Raw genomic sequence first — 23257 nt, 5'->3', positions numbered from 1 at the left:
ATACAGTGTAGTGAGACTGATGCTGTATTTGATTTATTGGATTTCCAAAACAAACAATACACTTGGCAATATTATTAATTTAAAAGTCTGTATACAGGGAATATCCTAATTTTTATGTGCATATATTAGACACTGTGCTGCTACCTAAACGTTTTAACAAATACAGATTTAATAGTCTCATCACTGCACATACTGGTGGAATAGTTTGATGGCAGTATGATAATAAGCATTCTTTAACTAGAGCGCTTTGAACCACTCTTAAAGGAAAGAGAAGGGGTAAAGACCAATATGAATATTCAAAACTTAAACCTCATAACTACGTAGCTTTGTCAGATCCATGATCTCTGATACGGAGAAAGAAGGAGAAATGGCATGGAGTCGAATTGGATTAGGTAGATAAATTTCATATTTTCCAGAACTGAATTATTTGTGAGAATTCCATACAGTAATACAAGGAATTGGGATAAATGTCACTAAAAAGGAATGAGAGGAAGGAGAAATAACTGGAATGCTAATAACTTTGAGCTCTCAGATGGTGCCCCATTAAATTTGTGGTGTCACTGACAAAAGTGCCCTGCTGAGTAGAGATGAGTCAGACCACAGTTTCCTGAACTTGAATTTGTACAGCTTCCTCTGATAAGATGAGGTCTGCACTAGGCCAAATCAGGTGTCAAGGAAGCATACTGTTGCAGGCACCTGAAGTATGACAACATTTGGAATGGTCTTTTTTAGGGCAGTTACACAAAGAGTGAGCAGTAACTTCCCTTTTCACTGAATAGGCCCTCTCCACTGAGGTATTACCCTGACCTGAGTACGTGATAAAAGGCCTGGAAACTTGAGCCACACATACTGCCATAGAGATATTCAAAGTGCTAAAACCCTTGCAATCAAATCTGAGATACCAAGTGAGGCTTGCAGAGTGTAGTCACAGAATGATGTTCACGTGTCATCTTTGGCCTGTTTTTTCCTTGCTCCTCCAGCATTGGTTCAATGGGTTGTACACTGCCTACTAATTTTAAAACACAATTTTTATATCTCAAAAGGAGATGTTTCTGGACAAACCATTTATCTTCTCTGTCTCTCAGAAGATGCAAACATAAGGGATGTTGGTGATAGGTGCGTAAAAGAATGCACAAAACCTGTTGAGGCACTTGGTAAAGCTTATCAGACTTTGATACAGAAGGCAGAAGTACCATACAGTTATCCCTGACTGCCTCAAGAAGGCATTAATTCACATGTAAAGTAATGAGCCTTCTGAGCTGCCAGTCCCAAAATTCAGAGCAGTGACTCTCAACCTTTCCAGACTACTGTACCCCTTTCGGGAGTCTGATTTACCTTGTGTACCCCCAAGTTTCATCTCACTTAAAATCTACTTGCTTACAAAAATCAGACAAAAAATACAAAAGTGATACAGCACGCTATTACTGAAAAATTGCTTACTTTCTCATTTTTACCATACAATTTTAAAATAAATCAACTGGAACGAATATTGTACTTACATTTCAGTGTATAGTACATAGAGCAGTATAAACAAGCCATTGTCTGTATGAGATTTTAGTTTGTACTGACTTTGCTTATGCTTTTTATGTAGCCTGTTGTAAAACTAGGCAAATAACTAGATGACCTGATATACCTCCCGGAAGATCTCTGCATACCCCTGGTTCAGAGCATCTGCCATTAGAGGGACATGTAGAAGAAACCACCACATTCTCAGCCTAGCTTAATATTTCATCAGCTATCTTGGTCTGCATAGTATCACCTCCCATATCCTACCTGTGATGTTACCCTTCAGATTTAGTCAGATCCTATGAAGGAACACATGTTTCAGCTGCTGAAGGAAGGAGGCAAGAGACCTCTAAGGATCATGATTCTGCAAGAGGCTGGAAGAGTAGCCTGGACTGCAGACTTGGCCTTCCTCCTGTGGTCTGAATAATACCTGACATAAGGGCTTGTCAGTGAGGCCAAATTCATTTAATAGCAACCAGAAGGAGGGTGCTGGATGAAGTCACCACATGAGATTTTAAAGTCTCCTAACCAAGGCAAGAAATGGAACAGATCGTATCACAGCTTGGGTTAGTTTATTCCAGGAGGTGCCCAGGTGAACCTCTAAATATATCCCAGACGATACCAAAGTCAATTCAAACAACTCCTGGAAAAGCAGCATCAACAGAGGGAACATGAGGAGAAAGACTGATCAGATCCAATCAATGGATATGCAGTATCCCCTGGTACCAAAGGATCCAATCTCTTCTCTTTAGCAGACAGAGACAAAAATCCAGAAAATTGGTAGCACAGCAAGGACTAGATACACCCTTTGTTCTGGGGGAGACTGAACCATGATTTCTGAGCCGCTCCTTTGATATATGTCTGTACAAATGTTTCTTTGGAGATCAAGATTCCTTTGGCACCAACTGGATCACAGAGCTCCTTTTCCTCTTGCCCACATACTTGAAGGTAGGGGACAGAGGACTCAGGCCATCTGGAAATTCAGGTTTAACTCTACTGCCAGCATGGCACTAGTGGCAGAGCAAGGGTCAACAGATACCTTTAAGGCCAAGAACACCCCGTGCACTAAGGTGCTGACAGTAACAGCAGAAGCAGACATGCAGACAGCATAGACTCAGCAGTAGCATTCACCAACAATGCCTTTGTTGCATTACATGCCAATGTTACCATCATTGATCCTTTGCTGTGGTTCCAGAGGATGGCGCTGGTCCCAGCAGAGTCCAAGTCTGCTTCCAGAGGAGGACCTTAGCCCTGAACAATCCCCAGACCTTTAGCCTCATCCAGGCCTGGTCTACATTATATGGAGTTTTAGTGTCACAAAAAACTCTCTTTCTGGCAGCACAGGCATCTACACAATTTTGAGTCCTAGCAACAATGCCCTCAGCTTTCAGTGGCAAAATTTTACCAGTCCCCCAAGCAAATTAAGCCCTCTATCAAAATGCTGGTGTGGATGTAGAAGTACCTATACAGATATAAGAAGTCCTCCAGCAACAAGCCCACAATGCAGCTGTTCCTACAGCCATGACCTCTATGGTCCAGTTTTTCTAACTTGCTGCACAGGAGTCAGTGACCAGCAGTCCTGTACAGGCATGGCTCCAGTTCACCCTTGTCCTGCTGCATGGACACGTCTCCTGGATTTCTCAGGACATGCAGGGAGAAACATGTGTGGGCACAAACTCCCACAATTTTCTGGGAGGAATGATGGCATCTCATAAATACAGTACAAAAATATCCCACAGCTGGAGACTAACAGCTGGGGCCTTTGGCAGCCAGGGAGTGGTGAGAAGTTGTTGGGGATTGTAGTAAAAAGTACACCTCCACCCAGATATAATGCTGTCCTCGGGAGCCAAAAAATCTTACCGTGTTATAGGTGAAACCGTGTTATATCGAACTTGCGTTGATCCACCGGAGCGCGCAGCCCCGCTCCGCCGGAGCGCTGCTTTACCGCGTTATATCCGAATTCGTGTTATATCGGGTCACATTATATCGGGGTAGAGGTGTATATTATTTGGACTTTTACAAAAAGTAATCAGCAGTGAAATAGTTTATTCATATTGCCAATTAAATTGATCCAAACGCAAAATTTACAACAACTCATGGAAATGAATAGGGAAGTTCAACCTCTAAGAGCTATTGTTTCAGGCTATGCGCATGCTCAGGAAGACAACAACGCATCAGTTCAGGTTTTCAAGTTTTCTTCTAACTGTAGAGGTTACACTTCTTTTTTAAAAAATTAAAGCTTAGATTCCACAGCACAGTTCTGCAGGAAAAGTGAATTCTGCAACAAATTCTAAGACCTCAGAACTCAAGGCCATGCCTGAACCAGATACTCTTCCCTCTCACAGCTAAGTTTACAGGTATTTTCACCTTTCTAAACACTGGCGTGGATATTAGCTTATCCATAGGCTACCATAAGAAGTTTTATGAATTCTGCATGGGAGTATGTACAGTTTGCCATACTTTTACGCGGAAAAAACATCAGTTACGGGCTCCTAAAAATATAAAACTAGGCTCATGCATCAGTTTTTAAAGGGAGGTGAAAATGTTGAAAGCTTCAGGCTTACGAGAAAAAAAAAATGCACGTTTGAGTGTAAGTGAAACACACTGGTCCAGATTCTCATCTGGTGTGAAGTGGCATGGCTCCACTGAATTCACTGATTTACACGAGGTGAGGATCTGGATCACTTAAAAAAAAAAAACACCCTAAAGATATATTTTGTGCTGAGCTGTGCCTCAGAAGGAAGATCTCCTCCACCTAGAATCAGGACTCTTATGGTTTCTTTATGCTGCCACAGCAGCATCAAAGGGCCATGTTGGGAAGGAGATTATCCAAACAGATTCCATCCTTTACTCCCCTAATAAAAAATAAGAGGAGAATGGCAAAAGAGGGTCCATGCAAAATTTCTGGCTTTTCCCCTGCAAATTTTACAAAAGTACAAAAATCAGGCTTTTAATAGGAACAGCCTTATAATCCTAACTATGGAATTGCTGCTGGTACTTTAGGATTGGTATAGTTTTATGCTTGCTGAGTAGTGACTTTATAGTAGAGTACAATTGCTAAACACACATTTATATTATAGTGTATTTTAACAGTTCTTTTGCAGAACAGCACTGTAAGGCTTGTATGATATAGCCCTATAAAAGAATTCGGTATATGATTAATTACAGCCATTACAATAGATTAAGATTCTAGGTGGCAAACAAACAGCAGCAATATATTTCACTTAATACTATGGACCAGATAACAACCAGAAATTAATGAGACAAGTGTCATTTTCATGTTTTTTCACATGGAACAGTTAGAAATTTAAAAGCAATCATAGTCTCAGACCTCTTCCTTTGAGAGAGCAGAACCATAGGATATTATATGCCTTAACACTTTCATCTTGACTATGCTAACACAACTATTTTTTTAATCAACAAAATATTTTAGAACTATTAAAAGTTTGTCTTCATGTTACAGATTAAAATAGCACACTAATTTATTTTTAACAGTTTGAATCTTGTTGCACAGCTAATGATATTTTGTTGACACTTTACAGATAATGAATTTTTCACAAATCCAATAAATTTGATTAAAAACTCTGACCCCAATCCTGCAGAGAACTCCATGAAGAGGATCACAGGAGTTTCAAATAGATTCATAGCAACCTAGAGAAACAGAAGGATGAGAGAAAAATCAAAGCCTTTCATATCAGGAAGAACCCTTAACCATGGGTATTTGAAATCCATGGCTGTTCTCTACATCCTCCTCTACCATCATTCCCACAGAAGTTAATGGGAAAGTCTTCTGGACATGGCTCATTATGTGTACTGCTGCTTTAAAAAGGGAGTCCCACCAGAACTTTAAACCTGCCTGTTGATTCAAGATGGAGCATCATGTTTCAGTAGGCAAGTATAAGAATTGTTTTCCCAATGACATAAATGATTACTCTGACAAAAATCTACTTTTCAAGAGAAATTTAAACAGAGTGCAATGCAATTTGTTTTAACTTCCAACAAAGTTTCTGAATTCTACTTTTTAAATTGTTCAGCATAAATACGTGCAATACTTTCATGCTCTGATTACCTCCTGTTCTGTTGTCCATTCGTGAAACCTCTCAGCTAGCAAGAGGAGAAACCTACATTTTATTCTGACACTGAAAGTTTTGCAACATGTTATAGGTTATAATTCAGTGTTCTGGATGAGGACAGCCACAAGCTGACTGTTACACTTTTCTGCCTAGTTCCCCTCTCCCACATATATTGGGTCATCTTTTCTTCTCTGCAAAGCCCAGAATTCTTCCCTCATCACAGCTACCTCTTTGTTCTTCACGTACCTACTCAAACAAATTTGGAAATCTAACAGCCACCCTCCCATCCAACTTTGTTTGGAAATGGGAATGGGTGTTGCTGAGCTCTTTCTCCCAAGGTGTAAGCTCGTCCATTCTTATAGCTACTTATTGACTGAAAATATCAGCTGATGCTTTGAGCAATTACTACCGCTAGTACCTATATGAACAAAAGCAGATGGACAATTCAATTGCAGTATGCAGAGACTATTTTGTAAATTAAAGAGACCTTGCTCCCTAGAAAGCCAAGAATACCCAATTTTATTAGATAAGGGACAGTGAGGTGAGAAGATGAGACCTATTAACTTCTAAAATCTTGAGGAAGATGGTCAACAGAAACAAACAATGAGTTTAGTTCACTAACTGGAAGTACTACTTTTGCTTAATAAATCAGTTTTAAATGCAAAACATGTTTTGGTAAACATACTTTTTTCTTACTTCATACATTAAAGATAGTATTCTTTAACTAAAAAATTCTAGGATGCTGTTTTTGTGCATTTAATTGAATTCCAATTTCCATCCAAATGCAGCTTGATACAAATCATGAGTATTACATCATTGAAGCTATAAGAAATGTATCATTTGCCATTTTCTAATATGATAGAAAATGTAAAAATTAAGAATTTAAATAAGTGTACGTTAAACCATATAATTGCTTAAATGTACAGACAATGTATCCCCCTAGTTAGCAAAAAGTACAGAATTTAGCATAAGGGCTGTATTTAGTTGCCAGTCAACATGTTTTAATGGTTTCCAACTAATGAGAATCAAACTCTGTCTAGGCAAATAACTAAAAAAGAAATGCAAAACGAGATTAGAATCAAGTATTTAAATCAATCCATCATGGTACAAACAGAAAAGTGAACAAAAGGAAACAATGAAATCATAGGTTTCAGAGTAACAGCCGTGTTAGTCTGTATTCGCAAAAAGAAAAGGAGTACTTGTGGCACCTTAGAGACTAACCAATTTATCTGAGCATAAGCTTTCGTGAGCTACAGCTCACTTCATCGAATGCATACTGTGGCATCCGATGAAGTGGTCACAGTATGCATCCGATGAAGTGAGCTGTAGCTCACAAAAGCTTATGCTCAAATAAATTGGTTAGTCTCTAAGGTGCCACAAGTACTCCTTTTCTTTTAATGAAATCATACTGGTCACCAGAATAGCAGTGGTCACAGCACAACAGCCACTTAACCATTGTCTTTTTTGTAGACACTGCAGAGAAGAATTTTAAGGAGGGGCTTGAAGGAGAACAAAATGGCTTGGAACAAGAGTGTTCTAGGCTAGGGGTTATGAACCAGGGGTACATGTACCTCTGGGGGTTCACCAAGATCTTTTAGGGGGTACATCAAGTCATCTGGATATTTGCCTACTTTTACAACAGGCTACATAAAAAACACGAGCAAAGTCAGCACAAACTAAAATTTCATACAGACAAAATGAGAAAGCAAGCAATTTTTCAGTAATAGTATGCTATGACATTTTTGTATTTTTATGTCTGATTTTGTAAGCAAGTAGTTTTTAGGCGAGGTGAAACTTTGGGGCACGCAAGACAAGTTAGACTCCTGACAGGGGTACAGTTGTCTGGAAAGGTTGAGAACCGCTGTTCTAGGCCTGGCCTCAGCTGGCCAACAAGTAAGGTGAAAACAGGCTTAATGCAGATGGGGAGTGGAAGAAACATGAAGATGCTGATCTTCAGTCCCCATCCTCACAGGCCCAGGATAGGAGGAATCTGGAGGATTCAGCAGGGGTCACCGTAGCTCCTCCTCCACTTGCTCTGCTCTTGAACACAAGAAGTGTTAGTGGATGTCTGCCTACAAACCTGATAGTAAGAAAAGAAGCAACGGCATTACATAGGCCTGGTTCACGTATTAAAAGGGGGTTTTTTTGGTGTCATATAGGATAAGCCTTTTAAAAAAAAAGCATAACTTTAAATTATTCAGAAGTTAATGGTATTGGACATACATACTTAGAAAGTGTTCCTACTTGCTTTTGATAATCAGAATTTTTCCAAGGTTGATTTAAAGGCTTCTCATCCATTGTATATATTACAACAGCACCCAAAAGTCCCAATCAATCAGATCAGAACCCTCTTATTTCAGGCATTATACAAATGTGAAGGATGGTCCCTGCCCAATGAGTTTACAAAGCAAATAAACAAGGCCAACGCAGAATGAATAATTAAGGCAGGCAATGGGTTTTTTACCCACGAAAGCTTATGCACAAATAAATCTGTTAGTCTTTAAGGTGCCACTGGACTCCTCATTGTTTTTGTGGATACAGAGTAACACAGCTACCCCCTGATATAAAAGGCAGGCAAGTGTCATGTACTTTCTACAATTAGCCATATATAGGGCCCTACCAAATTCACAATCCATTTTGGTCAATTTCAGAGTCATAGGATTTTAAAATCATAAATTTCATGATTTCAAAGCTATTTAAATCTAAAATTTCACAGTGTTGTAATTGTATTGGTCCTGACCCAAAAAGGAATTGTGGGGGTGTTGTGGTACTACTACCCTTACTTCTGCGCTGCTGCTCGTGTTGGCGCTGCCTTCAGAGCTGAGCTGCTGGAGAGTGGCAGCTGCGGACCAGGAATCCAGCTCTGAAGGCAGAGCCACCACTAGCAGCAGCCCAAAAGTAAGGATGGCATAGTACAATAGTTGCAAAAAGAAAAGGAGTACTTGTGGCACTTTAGAGACTAACCAATTTATTTGAGCATAAGCTTTTGTGAGCTACAGCTCACTTCATCAGATGCATTCGGATGCTGTAGCTCACGAAAGCTTATGCTCAAATAAATTGGTTAGTCTCTAAGGTGCCACAAGTACTCCTTTTCTTTTTGCAAATACAGACTAACACGGCTGCTACTCTGAAACCTGATAGTATGATATTGCCACTCTTACTTCTGTGCTGCTGCCTGCAGACCTGGGCCCTCAGTCAGCAACGCCACTGTCCAGCCACCCAGCTCTGAAGGCAGCAGCACAGAAGTAAGAGGGCATGGTTATGCTATTGCCACCCTTCTCCGCTGCTGCTGACAGGATGCTCCCTTCAGAGCTGGGTGCCCAGCCAACAGCCGCCGCTCTCCAGCTTCCCAACTCTGAAGCCAGCACAGAAGTAAGAGTGGCAATACCATGACCGCCACCTAAAATAACCTTGTGACCCCATTGCAACTCCCTTTTGGGTCAGGACCCCCAATTTGAAAAACACTGGTCTCCCCATGAAAATTGTACAGTGTAGTGTAAAAGCACATAAGAGACCAGATTTCACAATCCATGACGCGTTTTTCATGGCCATGAATTTGGTAGGGCCCTAGCCATATACAAAATGGAACAGAAAGGTCAAGAAAGACTAGTTAAATATAGATTTCTCAAAGCAAGTTTCAGAGAATTATGGAGATTACTGGACATTGTTTCAAAGAGCTACTTGTCTTTCTCCTGCTATAGCAGAACAGCAGACTTGTTTAAACAATCAAAACTGAAAGCTATCCCTTCATTTTCAATGTAATCAACTAAAAAGGGTCTGATTCAGTCTGTTTATTCCATTTACTTTTAAATGAACTGATTAAATGAGGGGAAGACAAGCTCCCTCTAATGGAGACTGTAAAGTCTAACTAAAGACAGTTCATGCTCCAATGTTTGATTCCAAATAACTGATCCCCCACTCATTATACACATGCCAACTTTCACACAAGAAATAAATCAACTTCAAGCCTGTCCTTTAAAACTGCTGAGAGAAACATATGGCTTAAAATTCAGTTTTACTAAAACAATATTTTCTATCTTTTCACCTAGCCAAACACTGCTAAGGCAACACACATTTGATTAGGCACAAACTATGCTATAATCGGTCATGTTCATTTGTCTATACGTCAAGAAATCCTCAGATACAGAGTCAGAACATTTTAGTATTCATCAATATGATTCGCTTAACTAGAAACAGCAGTGATACTAGGCAAGTATTTCATTTTACACTAGCATTTTCCAAGATGTGGAGCATGCCTCTTTAGGGGGATGAGAAGGAACAGGGGAGGTAGGAAGAGACCCGAGTTATTTTCCAGAGTCTCAGCTTTAAGAAGTCTCAAGCTTTATGGTTATGAAGAAACACTCAGGTAATATTTTCAAGGTTAAATGATGCAGACAACCGTTAACAACAGCTCCAATAGAAATGACCATTTATTTCGATAGGTACTAACTCTCATGCTATGTTACTTCAAATGTTACTTAACTATTTCACTGTCCCAAGGCACGTAAGATAGGACCAGTAGCATTATGAACAGCTACGCAATCTGAGTGACGTATCATTTTGGGTAGGTAACAGAAAGCAAGGCTGAAGGTGAATGTGACCAGTTTCTTTTTCCTGAAGCGGGAAGGTGGGCTTCAGGTTTCAAAAGCATGGGAAATTCTGTAGTAATCCAGAAGTGACCATCCTTAGTTTTAGACCGTTTTGTTATAAATTGATACTTTGAGATTAATGCCTAATATCCTCCCTAAAAAGCTAACTCTTTAACATGATCCTTTGAAGTCTGTTCCAAATCATGTACTAATTGTTTGCTTTACATAAAATCTAACAGTCATATCTGACGCCAACTTTGGGGGAGGGCTTTTTGTGTGTCTGTCTCTCCTCCGCCCCTCCCACCTTACTGAAGTGGCATTTGAAAAATGGTTTGATTTGGAAATCAGACACAGAATTAATCACTGGCATTTTTTAAGAATGTAGAAGTCAAACAATATAACAAAAAGTTTAGTGTTACACAAGTGACATGCTTCAGACTAATTTTATCCATAAGGACTCCTAACTGAAGTAATGCCAAGCAACAAGTAGAACAAAAACATTGATTTTTGAGGGAAGTTTCATGATTGCTACCCTCCTAATATTAGTTTGTAAAAATATAATCATCATCCCAGGTCATGAATCCCCACCTCAAAAAAAAATAAAAAAAAAAATATTTGCTTGTTTCCCTGCCAGTTAATAAAAATGTATATTTATCAACTAATCCTGGTTATTCAAACATATCGAAGTAAAGCCAAGAAATTATCTTGGAAAATGTTAATATTGTCACCACACCAAAAAGGTAGCTTAATACATGAGATGATCAGATTCTAGTCAAAAGTGATGAGACTTATCACAGAACCATAGAAATGCAGAGCTGGAAGGAACCTCAAGAAGTCATCAAGTCCACTGTGGCAGAACCATGTAAACCTAGATCATCCCTGATGGGTGTTTGTCCAACCAGTTTTTAAAAGCTTCCAACGATGGGCACTCCATGACCTCCCATGGAACTTAGGCTTTTGTTTTACTGGATCTTAGATGGCCAGAGGGAAAAAGTCCACTTTGGTATCCTGCTTTTGGCAGTGGCCATTACTACATGCCTTATCACAGGATGTTCTCACTTTCACAGACCCATGGACCTCCTGCCTTTCCATTTGCAATTGTGGAGAACTCCTTCCCCAATTCCATTCACTATCACAAAATATCTATGGCAACTACAGCTGTAAAGTATCTAATACCCACTGCCAACAAGACAACAATCAAAAGCTCTCTTTTAATCCTGTTGTGTATTATAATATTTTGTAGATTTAGTATGTCTGAAACATATTTGATTGACAAGTCCTATTTCTGCAGAGAACAAGTACAAGATACAGTACCAGTTCCTTCACAATTAAATGCAATGGGCCTCTCTAATTTGTGACCATTTCTAGGAGTGAGAAGGTTGTTCACTATTCATTTTTTTTTCAATCACTGGGTTTTTGGCTGGAGATTACCAATAGGAGTGGAATGAATACCAACTCTGGTGGTGGCTTGATGTACGCAGCTCTCCACTATAAACTTATAGTGAGGACCTGTCTACGTGCAAATGTAATTTAAAGTGTAAATTTAAACAGATTTATTTAAACTGGTGCTAAACTTGGGGTCATACATTTTGGTTTAAACCAGGCTTTTTCCTGTTTATGTTAAATCAACTAGGACAAGATTTAACTAAACAGAAATAAGCCAAACTGAAATAAGTGTCACCAAAACAATTTAGTCCAATGCAAGGCCTAAGACCAAACTAATTTCAAACCACCATAAAATGATAAACTTCTCAGGACTGGTCTCCATTGTGGGGAGATCGATTTAGAGGATCTAGTGAAGACCTGCTACATCGATGGCAGAACGCTCGCTGGTCGACCCTGGCACTCCAGCTCTCCAAGAAGAGTAAGGGAAGTCTACCGGAGAGCGTCTCCAGTCAACTCAGCGCAATGAAGACACTGGGGTACGTCGACTCCAGCTACATAATTCACGTAGCTAAACTAGTGTAATTTAGGTCGACTAACCCCAGTTGGAAGGGCAAACAAAACTGTAAGCTGTACAGTGATCTGAAGAGGAAAAGCAGTGTGAGTTTCAAGTAGATAGGGAAGATTAGGTACTAAAATACAAACCTTTTACTCAGAGAAAGACAACTATATCAACTGTGCGTGAGGAAATGGGGACGAGATTATAACTAACCTGCTGATTAAAAAGAATTTCCTCCTTATATGCCTTTCAGGTACCTACCCACTACAGTTGCCACTAGAAAGGTGTGGTTTTCAGAGATGAGCTGTCTATTTTCAATGATTTGAAGCACAAAACAGGGAGGACCACAGCCTTAAATTGTTCACTGAACTCAGTTAAAACTTCATAACTGTTATATCCTTATCCTGACATAAGAGGAACAAAGATTCATACATTTTTAAATGTAGGATTTAAAACAGGAGAAAAAACAAAGGGTCCCGCAGGCGGTAGTGCCTTCCCCTCTTTAGATTTAAAAAGAAGATTTTTTTTAAAGTAAAAATTGAAAAAAGAAATTGTTCTGTTGCAAAATGAATTGTCAAGTTCACCCAAGCTACTTAAGTCTTCTCTCATAAGGAAGGTTCTTCAGTCCTCGGATCATCCTAGTAGCCCTTCTCTGCACTTTTTCCAGTTTGAATTCATTTAAAATTTCTTAAACATAAGAAATCAGAACTGCACACAGTATTCCAGATGAGGTCTCATCAGTGCCTTGTACCACGGTAGTAACACTTCCCTCTCTCAACTAACATATTTTAAGATTGAATTAGCTTTTTTCATTGCCACATTATTCTGGCAGCTCATAGTCATCTTGTGATTGACCAATACACCCAGGTCCTCCTCCGTCATTTCCAACTGGTAAATCCCCAGTTTATAGCTAAAACTCTTCTTGTTAGTCCTTAACAGCATGAACTCGCACTTTGCAATATTAAATTTCATCCCATTTCCATTACTCCAGTCTTCATGGACATCCAAATCTTCATGTACGATATTCCAATCCTCCTCCGTATTGACGGATCCTTGAGAAACTCCACTAGTAACCTACCTCCAGCTGACAGTTCACCTTTCAGTATGACCCACTGTAGACTCTCCTTTAACCAGTTCCTTACCCACCTTTCAATTTTTGTATTAATCCCCATCTTCTCCAATTTAACTAATAACTGTATCAAATGCTTTACTGAAATCCAGGTAGGCTACATCTACTACATTTCCTTTGTCTCAAAAATTGGTTATTCTCTCATAGAAAGAGATTAGGTTGGTATGGCACAATTTATCTTTTGTAAAACCATGTTGTATTTTATCTGAATTACCATTTACCTTTCTGTTTTTGATTACTCTCTTTCAAGATTTGTTCTAAGGTCTTGCAAAACAACCGAGGACAAACTAACAGGTCTGTAGCTTCCCAGATCACTTTTTCCCCCCTCCTTTCTTAAATATAGGCACTATATTTACAACTGTCTAGTCATAGGATATGACCTCCAAGTTTATGAACTCATTAAAAATCCTTATTAGGCTTCCAATTTCATATGCCAGTTCCTTTAATATTCTTGGATGGAGGTTATCCAAACTCCCTATTGAAGGGGAATATTATTACACTGACAATCCCTAGTAAAACAGAGTGTGCCTGTTCGATGAAGATGCTGCTACTTTACTACTCATTCAACTATGCTGCCTTTTTTTGTTAGCTATATTAAGGAAATTACCCTACTGTGAACTCTATGCTTAGAAAGACAAATGCAAGTGAATTACTGATAGTCTGTGGGAACTGCGCCCCTTCAGGTCTTCTCTCCTCTGTCCTGGGGCCTTTCCAGAACCAGAGAGACATACTGTTAACAGGCCAGGAAGGCATTTCTCTCCACCCTCCCTGGATATGAGTCAACAGTGTGCTCTTGTTGCCAAGAAGGCCAATGGCATTTTGGGACGTACAAGTAGGGGCACTGCCAGGAGATCGAGGGACGTGATCGTTCCCCTCTACTAGACATTGGTGAGGTGTTATCTGGACTACTGTGTCCAGTTTTGGGCCCCACACTACAAGAAGGATGTGGAAAAATAGGAAAGCGTTCAGCAGAGGGCAACAAAAATTATTAGGGGACTGGAACATGTGACTTATGAGGAGAGCCTGAGGGAACTGAGATTGTTTATTCTGCAGAAGAGAAGAGAGCAGCTATGAATCCCCCCCTCATTCAACTACCTGAAAGGGGGTTCCAAAGAGGATGGATCTAGACTGTTCTCAGTGGTAGCAGATGACAGAACAAGGAGTAATGGTCTCAAGTTGCAGTGGGGGAGGTTTATGTTGGATATTAGGAAAAACTTTTTCACTAGGAGGGTGGTGAACACTGGAATGCATTACCTAGGGAGGTGGTGGAATCTCCTTCCTTCGAAGTTTTTAAGATCAGGTTTGACAAAGCCCTGGCTGAGATGATTTAGTTAGGGATTGGTCCTGCTTTGAGCAGGTGGTTGGACTAGATGACCTCCTGAGATCCCTTCCAACCCTGATAGTCTACAATTCTATTCCTCACACTGCCAAAAGCTTTTAAACTTCTCAAAAGCATTCACCAGTTCCAGAGTCACTTAATATCACCACAATGCCAAATTTAGTTCTGTTTGCTCATCTTAAAAAGAGAAGCCAAGAACAGGAAGGAAAACTTTCAGAAGGTTGTAAAGTTTAATTCCTGGGTTACATTGTGAAGCATGTAACATCCCAGCTGAACAGTCTCCTCTCCCCTTACTCCTAGGTTATGAGATATGAATACGCCAAAGACTATAGCTAAACTGATTAAAATGAATCTGTCATAAAGCTTAACTTGAAACATTTTAGACAGCTGAGAATGGAGGATGTCAGTTTGGGACTGACGTTCACCTGCATAACACTTTTGTAGCCCTGAAAACATTTCATTCTAACTGAAATCTAGCAGCACAAAATCTAAAGACCATAAAGAGGGTGATGGATGCCCCCTCACTCTGGAGAAAGGTATCTGTAGACATACTCTATCCCTGGCATTCCAACACCCTCCAGAGCACCAATTTACTAATCAAACAACCTGCCCTCAATTCTGGATGAAACACAGCAGCTTACCTCCCACAAACTCCCCCCATAAATACCCCAACCCCACCCAATGCCACCATCTACCTACAGTGACAAACTTGGTACCAATCCCTCTATCGTTGTAACCTTTCCCCTACATTCTCAGCTTCCATCGGAGCACTATCTGCCCTGCTGGAACTTGTCCACACATGGGAGATATTAAGCAACCGCCACATACATAATTCAATGTGCTGACAAGACCTTCATCCCTAAATTCGCAATCTCCCCTCTGGGCCAAGCCTCATAAGGGAACAGTGGGGAAAATAACTTACCACCCAGGTTAGTCCCCCGCTGCCACCGCCACCGCCTCCGGATTTAGCCATTTTCTCCCCGTTGCCTCAATATAAATAAGGAAGAGCTAAAAAGACCGGGGCCGAGACTGGGCTTCACCCCTGACCTCAAACAATACACACACACAGCTGGCTCAGGCTCTTCCAGCCCCTACACACACACACACACACACACACACACACAGCTGGCTCGGGCTCTTCCCTCCCTTGCGCGCGCGCGCACGCACACACACACACAGCTGGCTCAAGATCCCCCTTGCACGCACACCCACCGCCTTGGCACCAGGCTCCCACTCCCCTCGGTCCCGGCCCGGCGTCTATGTCATGCTGAGGAGCGCAGCCGAGTATTACAAAGTCGCGAATCACCCCCCGCTCAGCGTGCGCGAGGCCAGGCCGCCCCGGCGCGCCGAGCCCGCACAAGGCGCTCGTCCGCCGGCCGCTCTCAAACTCGAGGCTGGGCGGCGGCGGCTCAGGCAGGCCCGGCCTGCGGGTCTCGCTCACACCGAGGCGGCGGGCGGAGGCGGTTGGTCCCTTGGCGGTGGCGCGGCAGCTCCCGCGCCCGCAGCGGCCCCGAGGAACACGGTAAAAACGGGATTAAAGGTCCGTCTCCAGCCCAACCCCCACGCCGAGCCGTCGCTTCCCCGCCCCCAGCGCCGCCACCGCCGCGCCGAGGCCCAGCTCTCAGACAATAACTGCGCTGCCCCCGTCCGGCATAACCGCTACGGCCGCCGCCGAACACCGCCGGCCCGGCCCCCAGCCAGCCCGCCAATCACAGGCCAGGGGCAGGCACACCGCGCCCACAGCCAGCCAATCAGAAAAAAGAACAAAGCGCCAAGGTAGGCCTAGTGTACGTCACTGCGGGTGGCAACAAGGAAGAAGAATCCCGCCGAACGGGGGCGCTCCAACGGGGCGCGGAAGCCGCCGTCGTGGGGACGGTCCGTGGTGCTGATGCAAGGATGATGCGGAGCGGGGGATGGGGAGCCAATGAGAAACTAACAATATTGCTGCATTTCATGAAGTAATTAAGGCCTTACTTAGTGTGTCTTAAGTCAGAGCAAAAATGGCAGTTAACGTGTATGTACGCCACTGCCTTCTACTGGCAGTCTCATGTGTGTTGATAGGAGGATAGAGCAGGAGTGGCCAAACTTACTCACCCTCTGAGCTGCATATGATAATCTTCAGAAGTTTGAGAGCTGAGGCGCACCTGCCCGGGCTCAGGGCTTCTGCCCCACAGGAGGCACCTGCCAGGGCTCAGGGCGTGAGCCCCGAAACCCAGCAGGCATGCGAGCCACAGTTTGGCCACCCCAGGTTAGAGAAACAAGTTGGTGAGGTAATATCTTTTATTGGATTAACTTCTGTTGATGAGAGAGACAAGCTTTTGAGCCACACAGAGCTCTTCTTCAGGTCTGGGAAAGGTACTGAGCATCACAGTTAAATGCAAAATGGAACAGATTGTTTAGTATAAGTTGTTAGCACATATTCTAAAGGGACCATTCAAGGTAGAGAGGCCTGTAAACACCCCTGCAGTCACAGGACAATAAGAGCGGGTTAATGGGTTACAAATTGCTATAATAAACCATAAATCCAGTGAATTTATCTCTAAGGTGGCAGAAGTCCTCCTTTTGTTTTTGCGGATACAGACTAACATGGCTGCTACTCTGAAACCTGTCATAAATCCAGTGACTATATTCAGTCCATGATTTTTAGTGTTTAGCAGAGTTATGAATTTAAGCTCCCAGGCTTGTCTTTTGAAAGTGTTGTGCAGGTTTCCTTTGAGGATGAGGACTGATAGGTCAGACTGGGTGAACGCTTTTCACAAAGCAATCACTCTCATTGTTTTTATCTTTTATCATTTTTCTGTGTGGGCTTATTCAAAAGCGTCGTGATTGTCTGGATTCACCCACATTGTAATTATTGGGGCATTAAGTATACTAGGTGAAGTATACCATGCCAGAACAACAGATGCAAAAGCTGCAGACATTTCTCCACTGCTACAATGATCAGCACCCTCACAACACACCATTCACGATCCAGGGATCCTACACGTGCCTCTTAAAACATGTGGTATACTTGGTAAATATTTTTAGCCAGAGATTTGTTGCTATGTTAAAGGATGACATAATAAGACACCTTTTTATAGTGTCTTAATTTCAGGTATTTGTCACATTTGAAAAATTTTGATTTATGATGTAACAGACCAACCTTTTTCTAAGCCCAGCTAGCCGGTGTATAATGTTTAAAACTCAGTTATTTTAGATATGAGTATGAAAAATGTACAATAAGATATTGTCTTATTCTGCCAAGCAAATTCGGAGGTTTAAACTTAAAAAATATTATGGTCACAGGCCTTAGACAAACTTGAAGAAATAAGGCCAGCTCTACACAACAAACTACATCAGTATAACTATGTCACCGAGGGGTGTGAAAAATCCACACCCCTGAGAACCGCAATTATACCAACCTCACCCCCACTCTAGACAGCACTATGGCAACAAGAGGGCTTCTCCTGTTGACATAGCTACCACCTCCTGCAGAAGTAGATTAACTACGCTAATGGGAGAAGCTCTCCTGTCAGCCTTGTAGCATCTTCACTGAAATGCTACAGTGGCACAGCTGCAGCTTTTAAAGTGAAGATCTGCCCTAATTGTTTGCATAGCATATAACTTCTAAATTAGTAACAATTACTTTTAGCTTTTTATAAGAGAAGCAGAGACCTGACTACAACCGTATCCAGCCCTTTCCCCTTGAGTTATTAACACAAAAGGTGGGATTGATAGTACAATGGCATCAGAGTTAGTAGACAAATTAGTATGTAAAGAGAATAAGTACTTTAAACTGAATAGTAGTAACCTTTTCCTTAATTCATTTCCTAGTAAGTAAAGGAATTAAAAATTGAGCAGCTGCTTGTGAAAAATCAATAGTAATGTTCAATTATCCCTCAGGGAAGCATCAGAAGAATTTATATTAAATTTTGCTAAATAAGCAATGTTTACATCTGCCAACTTCTGAAGAGCCTATGAGCATAATATCTAAAAGTGCTACAGCAGGATTATATGAAATAGTGGGTCTGTCCAAAGGTGACAGTAAATTAGATCTGGTCTATACCTAAAAATTAGATCCACCTGCCTATGTCACGCAGGGCTGTGAAAAATGTTGTCCCCTGTACAATGTAGTTAGGTCAATGAAAACTCCACTGTAGATGCAGCTAGGTTGACAGACAAATTCTTCCATTAGCTAGCTAGTACCTCTCCAAGAGGTGGATTACTTACATTGAAGGAAAAGAAAACTTTCCATTGATGTAGGAAGCAGCCACAGCACAGCTGTAGCACCGTAGCTATGCTGCTATATGCTGTAGTGTAGACATACACTTATTTATTATTATTTTTATCTGCAGCCTTATACCTCTGAGCATGCTGCTGGGGTTTCTTCTGCGGTTGCTTTGGGCAAGGCTCTTGAGAAGTGTGTCTTGCTGAGCAGCCTAATTTTTTTTTTTTTTAATTTTTTAAATTTTCCTGATCTCCTTCTGGATGGGGTTCCAGAATCTTGGACCTACTGTTAAGACTCTTTACAGCTCCTTACAGTGTATACCTCAACTCTGTTAGTTGTAGAAAGCCATACAAAGCGGGTCTTGAGAGGTCCAGAGATGGTCACTGAAGCAGCATGGGCCTATTTATTAAGGCTTTTGTAGATCAGTAGAGAACCTTGAAGTAGATCCAATAAATGAGTGGAATGAGTGCAGGTTGCAGAGCACTAGTGTACTATGCTCCCATCACCTCCTCTTGCTTAGGAGATGGGCTGCGCTGTGTGTAACAAATGTATCTTCATTAACTTATCTAGACTTGGGTATTAAGTTATAGTAGTCCAGGCTGGAGGTGGCAAACACCTGAACTATTGCAGGCAGATCACTCTCCACACATAATAAAATCTTCTTGATAGCCAGAAATAGAAGGTGATCTGGGCAACTGGTGCTATTTGAGTGAGCAGAGTCACAAGTGAGTGCACAGCCTCTGGGCCATTCAGAACTATCTTAACTACTGGAGAGGAGATGCCTCCAACTAAGGGGAGATGGTGGTTCCTCAGAGCATTTCTCTCTTCCTCTTAGCATTGGTTTTAGTCTTTCCTGGGGTAATCTTGTTCAAGTTGTTCTTCATCCAGGCTTCAGTTCCCTTCATACACTGAGACAGCTGGAAGACAGTGCTGTCTGTGTTTGATGAAAGAGATATGTAGAGCTGCATGTCACTGGCATCACAGCTGGTTTGGCTCAGGATATCCCCCTTGGTACTACATATATGTAGGATATCCCCCTTGGTACCAGACTGAAGGGCAGGAAAACTAGTTTGATGTGTGCTGAGTTTGCCTATATCTAGAGCTGTGTACATTCAACTATTCTGAAAACACACATTCAAATACAGTCATCTATCTGAATGTGTAATCATAGTTCTTCCTTTCTGAAGGCAGAAAAAGTAACATGGCTAAAAACTGTATAAATACAATGTTGTTTGAAATTTTAATCCAGAAAAATCATGACGTTAAGTTATAACATCATGACAACTCTAAATCTACCATATTGCACATAGCTGCAATAAGGTATAAGTGAACACCATGCATAGTAATACAAAATACTTACATTTACAAAAGGGCAGAGTTATGTCCTGACTTTTGTGCATTTAAAAATCTCAATCAGAATGTATTAACATAGTTGCCAACTAACAGGTCTAATTGTATTGGATGAATGACAATACTGTGAAATGATGATTGCTTATTGTACCATTTTTGGCTTACCTCTGAATGGAATTTAGAGAACACACCTGTTATGTGCTTCAGACAACTAGAAAGCAGTTTATCTATAAGAGGAAGGTTCAGGAAAGAATATCGTATTTGTGAGCATTGTTTTCTAGATGACTGCAGTTGTTTGACTCTTCACTGAATAATAATTTATCTTAAGCAAGCAAGAACTAGAAATGGCTGAATGTTAAACAGTTACGAACACTCTGCCATTAATCACTTTTTATACCGTTAAACATTCCTAGCCTCCTGAGTTTTGATACTGTGTCAGTCCTAGTTACCGTACCATTCTCCTGACAGTTGTATGTCAACTCAGATGATTGTCATATGCTGTTCTTGGGATATTTCTTCTTTGTACTAATTCCTATCATATTTACTGGGTGGAAAAGGTTAAATGTCCAAGCCAAGGGTTTTGTTTTAGGTTTTGTTCAGTTTTAGTCTGAATGCTCAGGCTCTGGTTCTCCTGTTCTGTTTTTACCGTAACATTCCTATCTTCTCTTTCTACTCACCACTTCATACTTCCCTCCTTTACCACCGTAGACACTTCATATTTTCTTAGTACCGTCTTTTCTTCTTAAGAGGAGAAAGAAATCAAATTAATTCAATCTTTTGCTGAAGCAAGAACATCTAAATCATCCTCAGTCCAGATTGACTGCCAGAAGCATCCCTCCCTCTGCCGCTCACAAAGAGTGTTGACTCCTCAACATTCACCTATTGGTTTGGGAACGTTACCTATAGTTTCTCTTCTCCTCTGTAATGGGCAGATAAACTACTCCTTTAGTCCTTAAAGTTAAGTATGTGCCTCAGTGCTTTGTTGAATCTGAGCCTATGTCACCTTGCCCTACCAGCAATTACCATTATACTTAGTGGATTTACTTCAAGTTAACTTAATATAAAAGATGGATAGCTATTTTCTTCAAAATAGATTGCCGAATGTACCACATCTGCAGGATAGTCCCAGAAAATTTCCCTCCATTCAGAAGTCCTGGTTTGGTAAGAGCTCATGGAATTGAGTTATTCTAAATATAATGTCCAGTGAGAAATGAGAGAAATTCTTTTCAATATTTAATGTTCTGGAAGTTATGAATTTCTACGCACCTTTGCATATACTGTATGTGAAATAATATCTCCTACCTACTGCTGGAGAAACACTGCAATGTTAATATTAAGGAAAGGCCTGGATAAAATATACCAAAATGCTAGGACTACTCAGTCTTGCTTTTTCTACTTCAGTTTTATTTATATAGTCCAAACCAGTTTCTGCAGGAAAGAAATCAACAGACTCATTAATGTGGACAAACATAGAAGAAATGTTGCCTTAATAGTTTAAATACTGTAGCTGAATTAATTCTGAAACACTTAAGTGCGCCTATTTGCCTCTATCCCGTCTGCATCTGTGCCATGTCTTAAATAAGCACCTTAGTTCTAGAACAAAGCACACATTGCTTAACTCTAAACCCAAATTTTTGCAGCTTTCTTTCTATTTCTACCTGTTATTAGCATATCTCCTAAACAACCAACATAATATAAAACTAGGAGAATGTGACCCATAATACTCGGAATAGGTCATTGGCACAAGCTAAAAAAATAGTAGTTCTCGTATCTGAATGTGTGCTCGCCATAAAGAGTTTTATATTCTAAAAGCTAGGGATTATTATTCCACCTGGTGAAAAGCCTGAGATAAGTCACTTTTTGTAATCTTCACACTTCCTACCAGTATGGCAAATATGTCTTGTATTTTGGAATTATATACAGATGTATTTTCAGCCAGGAGAATATGGTTACTTACAAGTTTTCACAATTTCACATTTCCGTTAAGAAGATGTGCATCCACACAACTGGTGCATCCAATTTAATGAAGTCTACAGATAAAACTATTCCCTGTGTCTTCAGTTCTTCTAGCTTCCTTTTTTACAGATTCTTGCAAAAGATGGAGCGTAGGATAAACCTTAACCAAAAAAAAAAAAGAAGAAGATATGGTATTGAATTCTAAGTTTTGTTGTTTATGCTTGTCGTCAAACCCATGTTTGGATTGAAAAGAGTTTACATATATTTTTAAACTTCACCAAACTAATAAATGGTATACAATAAATAGATCCAGCTTTATCTTTTAAAACTAATTTCTACTTGTTAGTGAAGCATTATTTCCTTCTGTAGCCATTAATAATAACAAATAAGTACCATTTTACTCTGTATTGACTATCGAACATCATAAAGTCTTTCTCTATGATAAAATGGCATATACAAACAACGGGCCCTTTTTTTTCATAGTTGGTCTTTAATAAGCCTTTCTTTTAGGCTCACTCTTTTATTGGAACTCTTTCTCAGCATACCTTCAAGAAGTAGGAATGGCTCTTTAAATTTGCTGGAAGAAGCACCTGAAGGTCTAAAGTGACCATTTTGCAAATGGCTGTTGTATCTTGCATCTCTGTATTTGTCATTTGGTAAGTATTAACTTTTGTTATGTTTTCCCATACTTTTTCCTGAGGAGGTGGTACATCTTAAACAGAATTGTTCAACACTATATCAGTTTCTCTTTGTGTAATATTAATATGTTTTTTTCTGGTATACATCTTCAAAAGTTAGAAAAGGCAGCACCTGTATCAATAGCTGTCCTAATATTTGTGGATCTTTTATTTTTTAGTATCTCAGTACAGAGCATAAGAGTCACATTTATCCTTAATGACAAACAGTTCTGAAAAGTGGTAAGCCACCTCTTTAAGAAAAGGCACAGATTTTATGAGTTCCTCTATATTCACATCATTGGTGAGGTATGTCATACATCTTAGTGAACATGATTTTCCTTGTTTTGAATTCCTTTCTTTGCTGTGGTCGGTGGCAGGATGAGCCAAAGGTCCTTTTTTGCATCAGATCCTACATCTCAGCTGTTTGAAAAAACTTTGTGATGCTCTCAAATAATGTAAACATAGGCAGCTCAAATTTGTTAATATCAT

At 40.6% G+C, this 23257-nt stretch overlaps 1 protein-coding gene across 3 annotated transcripts in view; it reads right to left on the bottom strand.

The window, feature by feature from the left end:
* Positions 1 to 16153, bottom strand: part of TOP2B (DNA topoisomerase II beta) — a 127432-nt gene extending 111279 nt beyond the window's left edge. Inside the window, exon 1 of one of the 3 annotated variants that reach the window (XM_077811258.1) lies at positions 15501 to 16153. In XM_077811258.1, coding sequence (XP_077667384.1) covers positions 15501 to 15551 — 51 coding nt within the window. In that variant the 5' untranslated portion in view covers positions 15552 to 16153. The remainder of the gene's footprint in view (positions 1 to 15500) is intronic. The other 2 variants (XM_077811257.1, XM_077811259.1) reach the window with 2 other exon arrangements.
* Between the last annotated feature and the right edge of the window lie 7104 nt (positions 16154 to 23257).

This window comes from Eretmochelys imbricata, chromosome 2 (genome assembly GCF_965152235.1).
Source record: "Eretmochelys imbricata isolate rEreImb1 chromosome 2, rEreImb1.hap1, whole genome shotgun sequence".
Classification (NCBI taxonomy): domain Eukaryota; kingdom Metazoa; phylum Chordata; order Testudines; family Cheloniidae; genus Eretmochelys; species Eretmochelys imbricata.
This window is presented reverse-complemented; position numbering and strand designations above follow the sequence as displayed.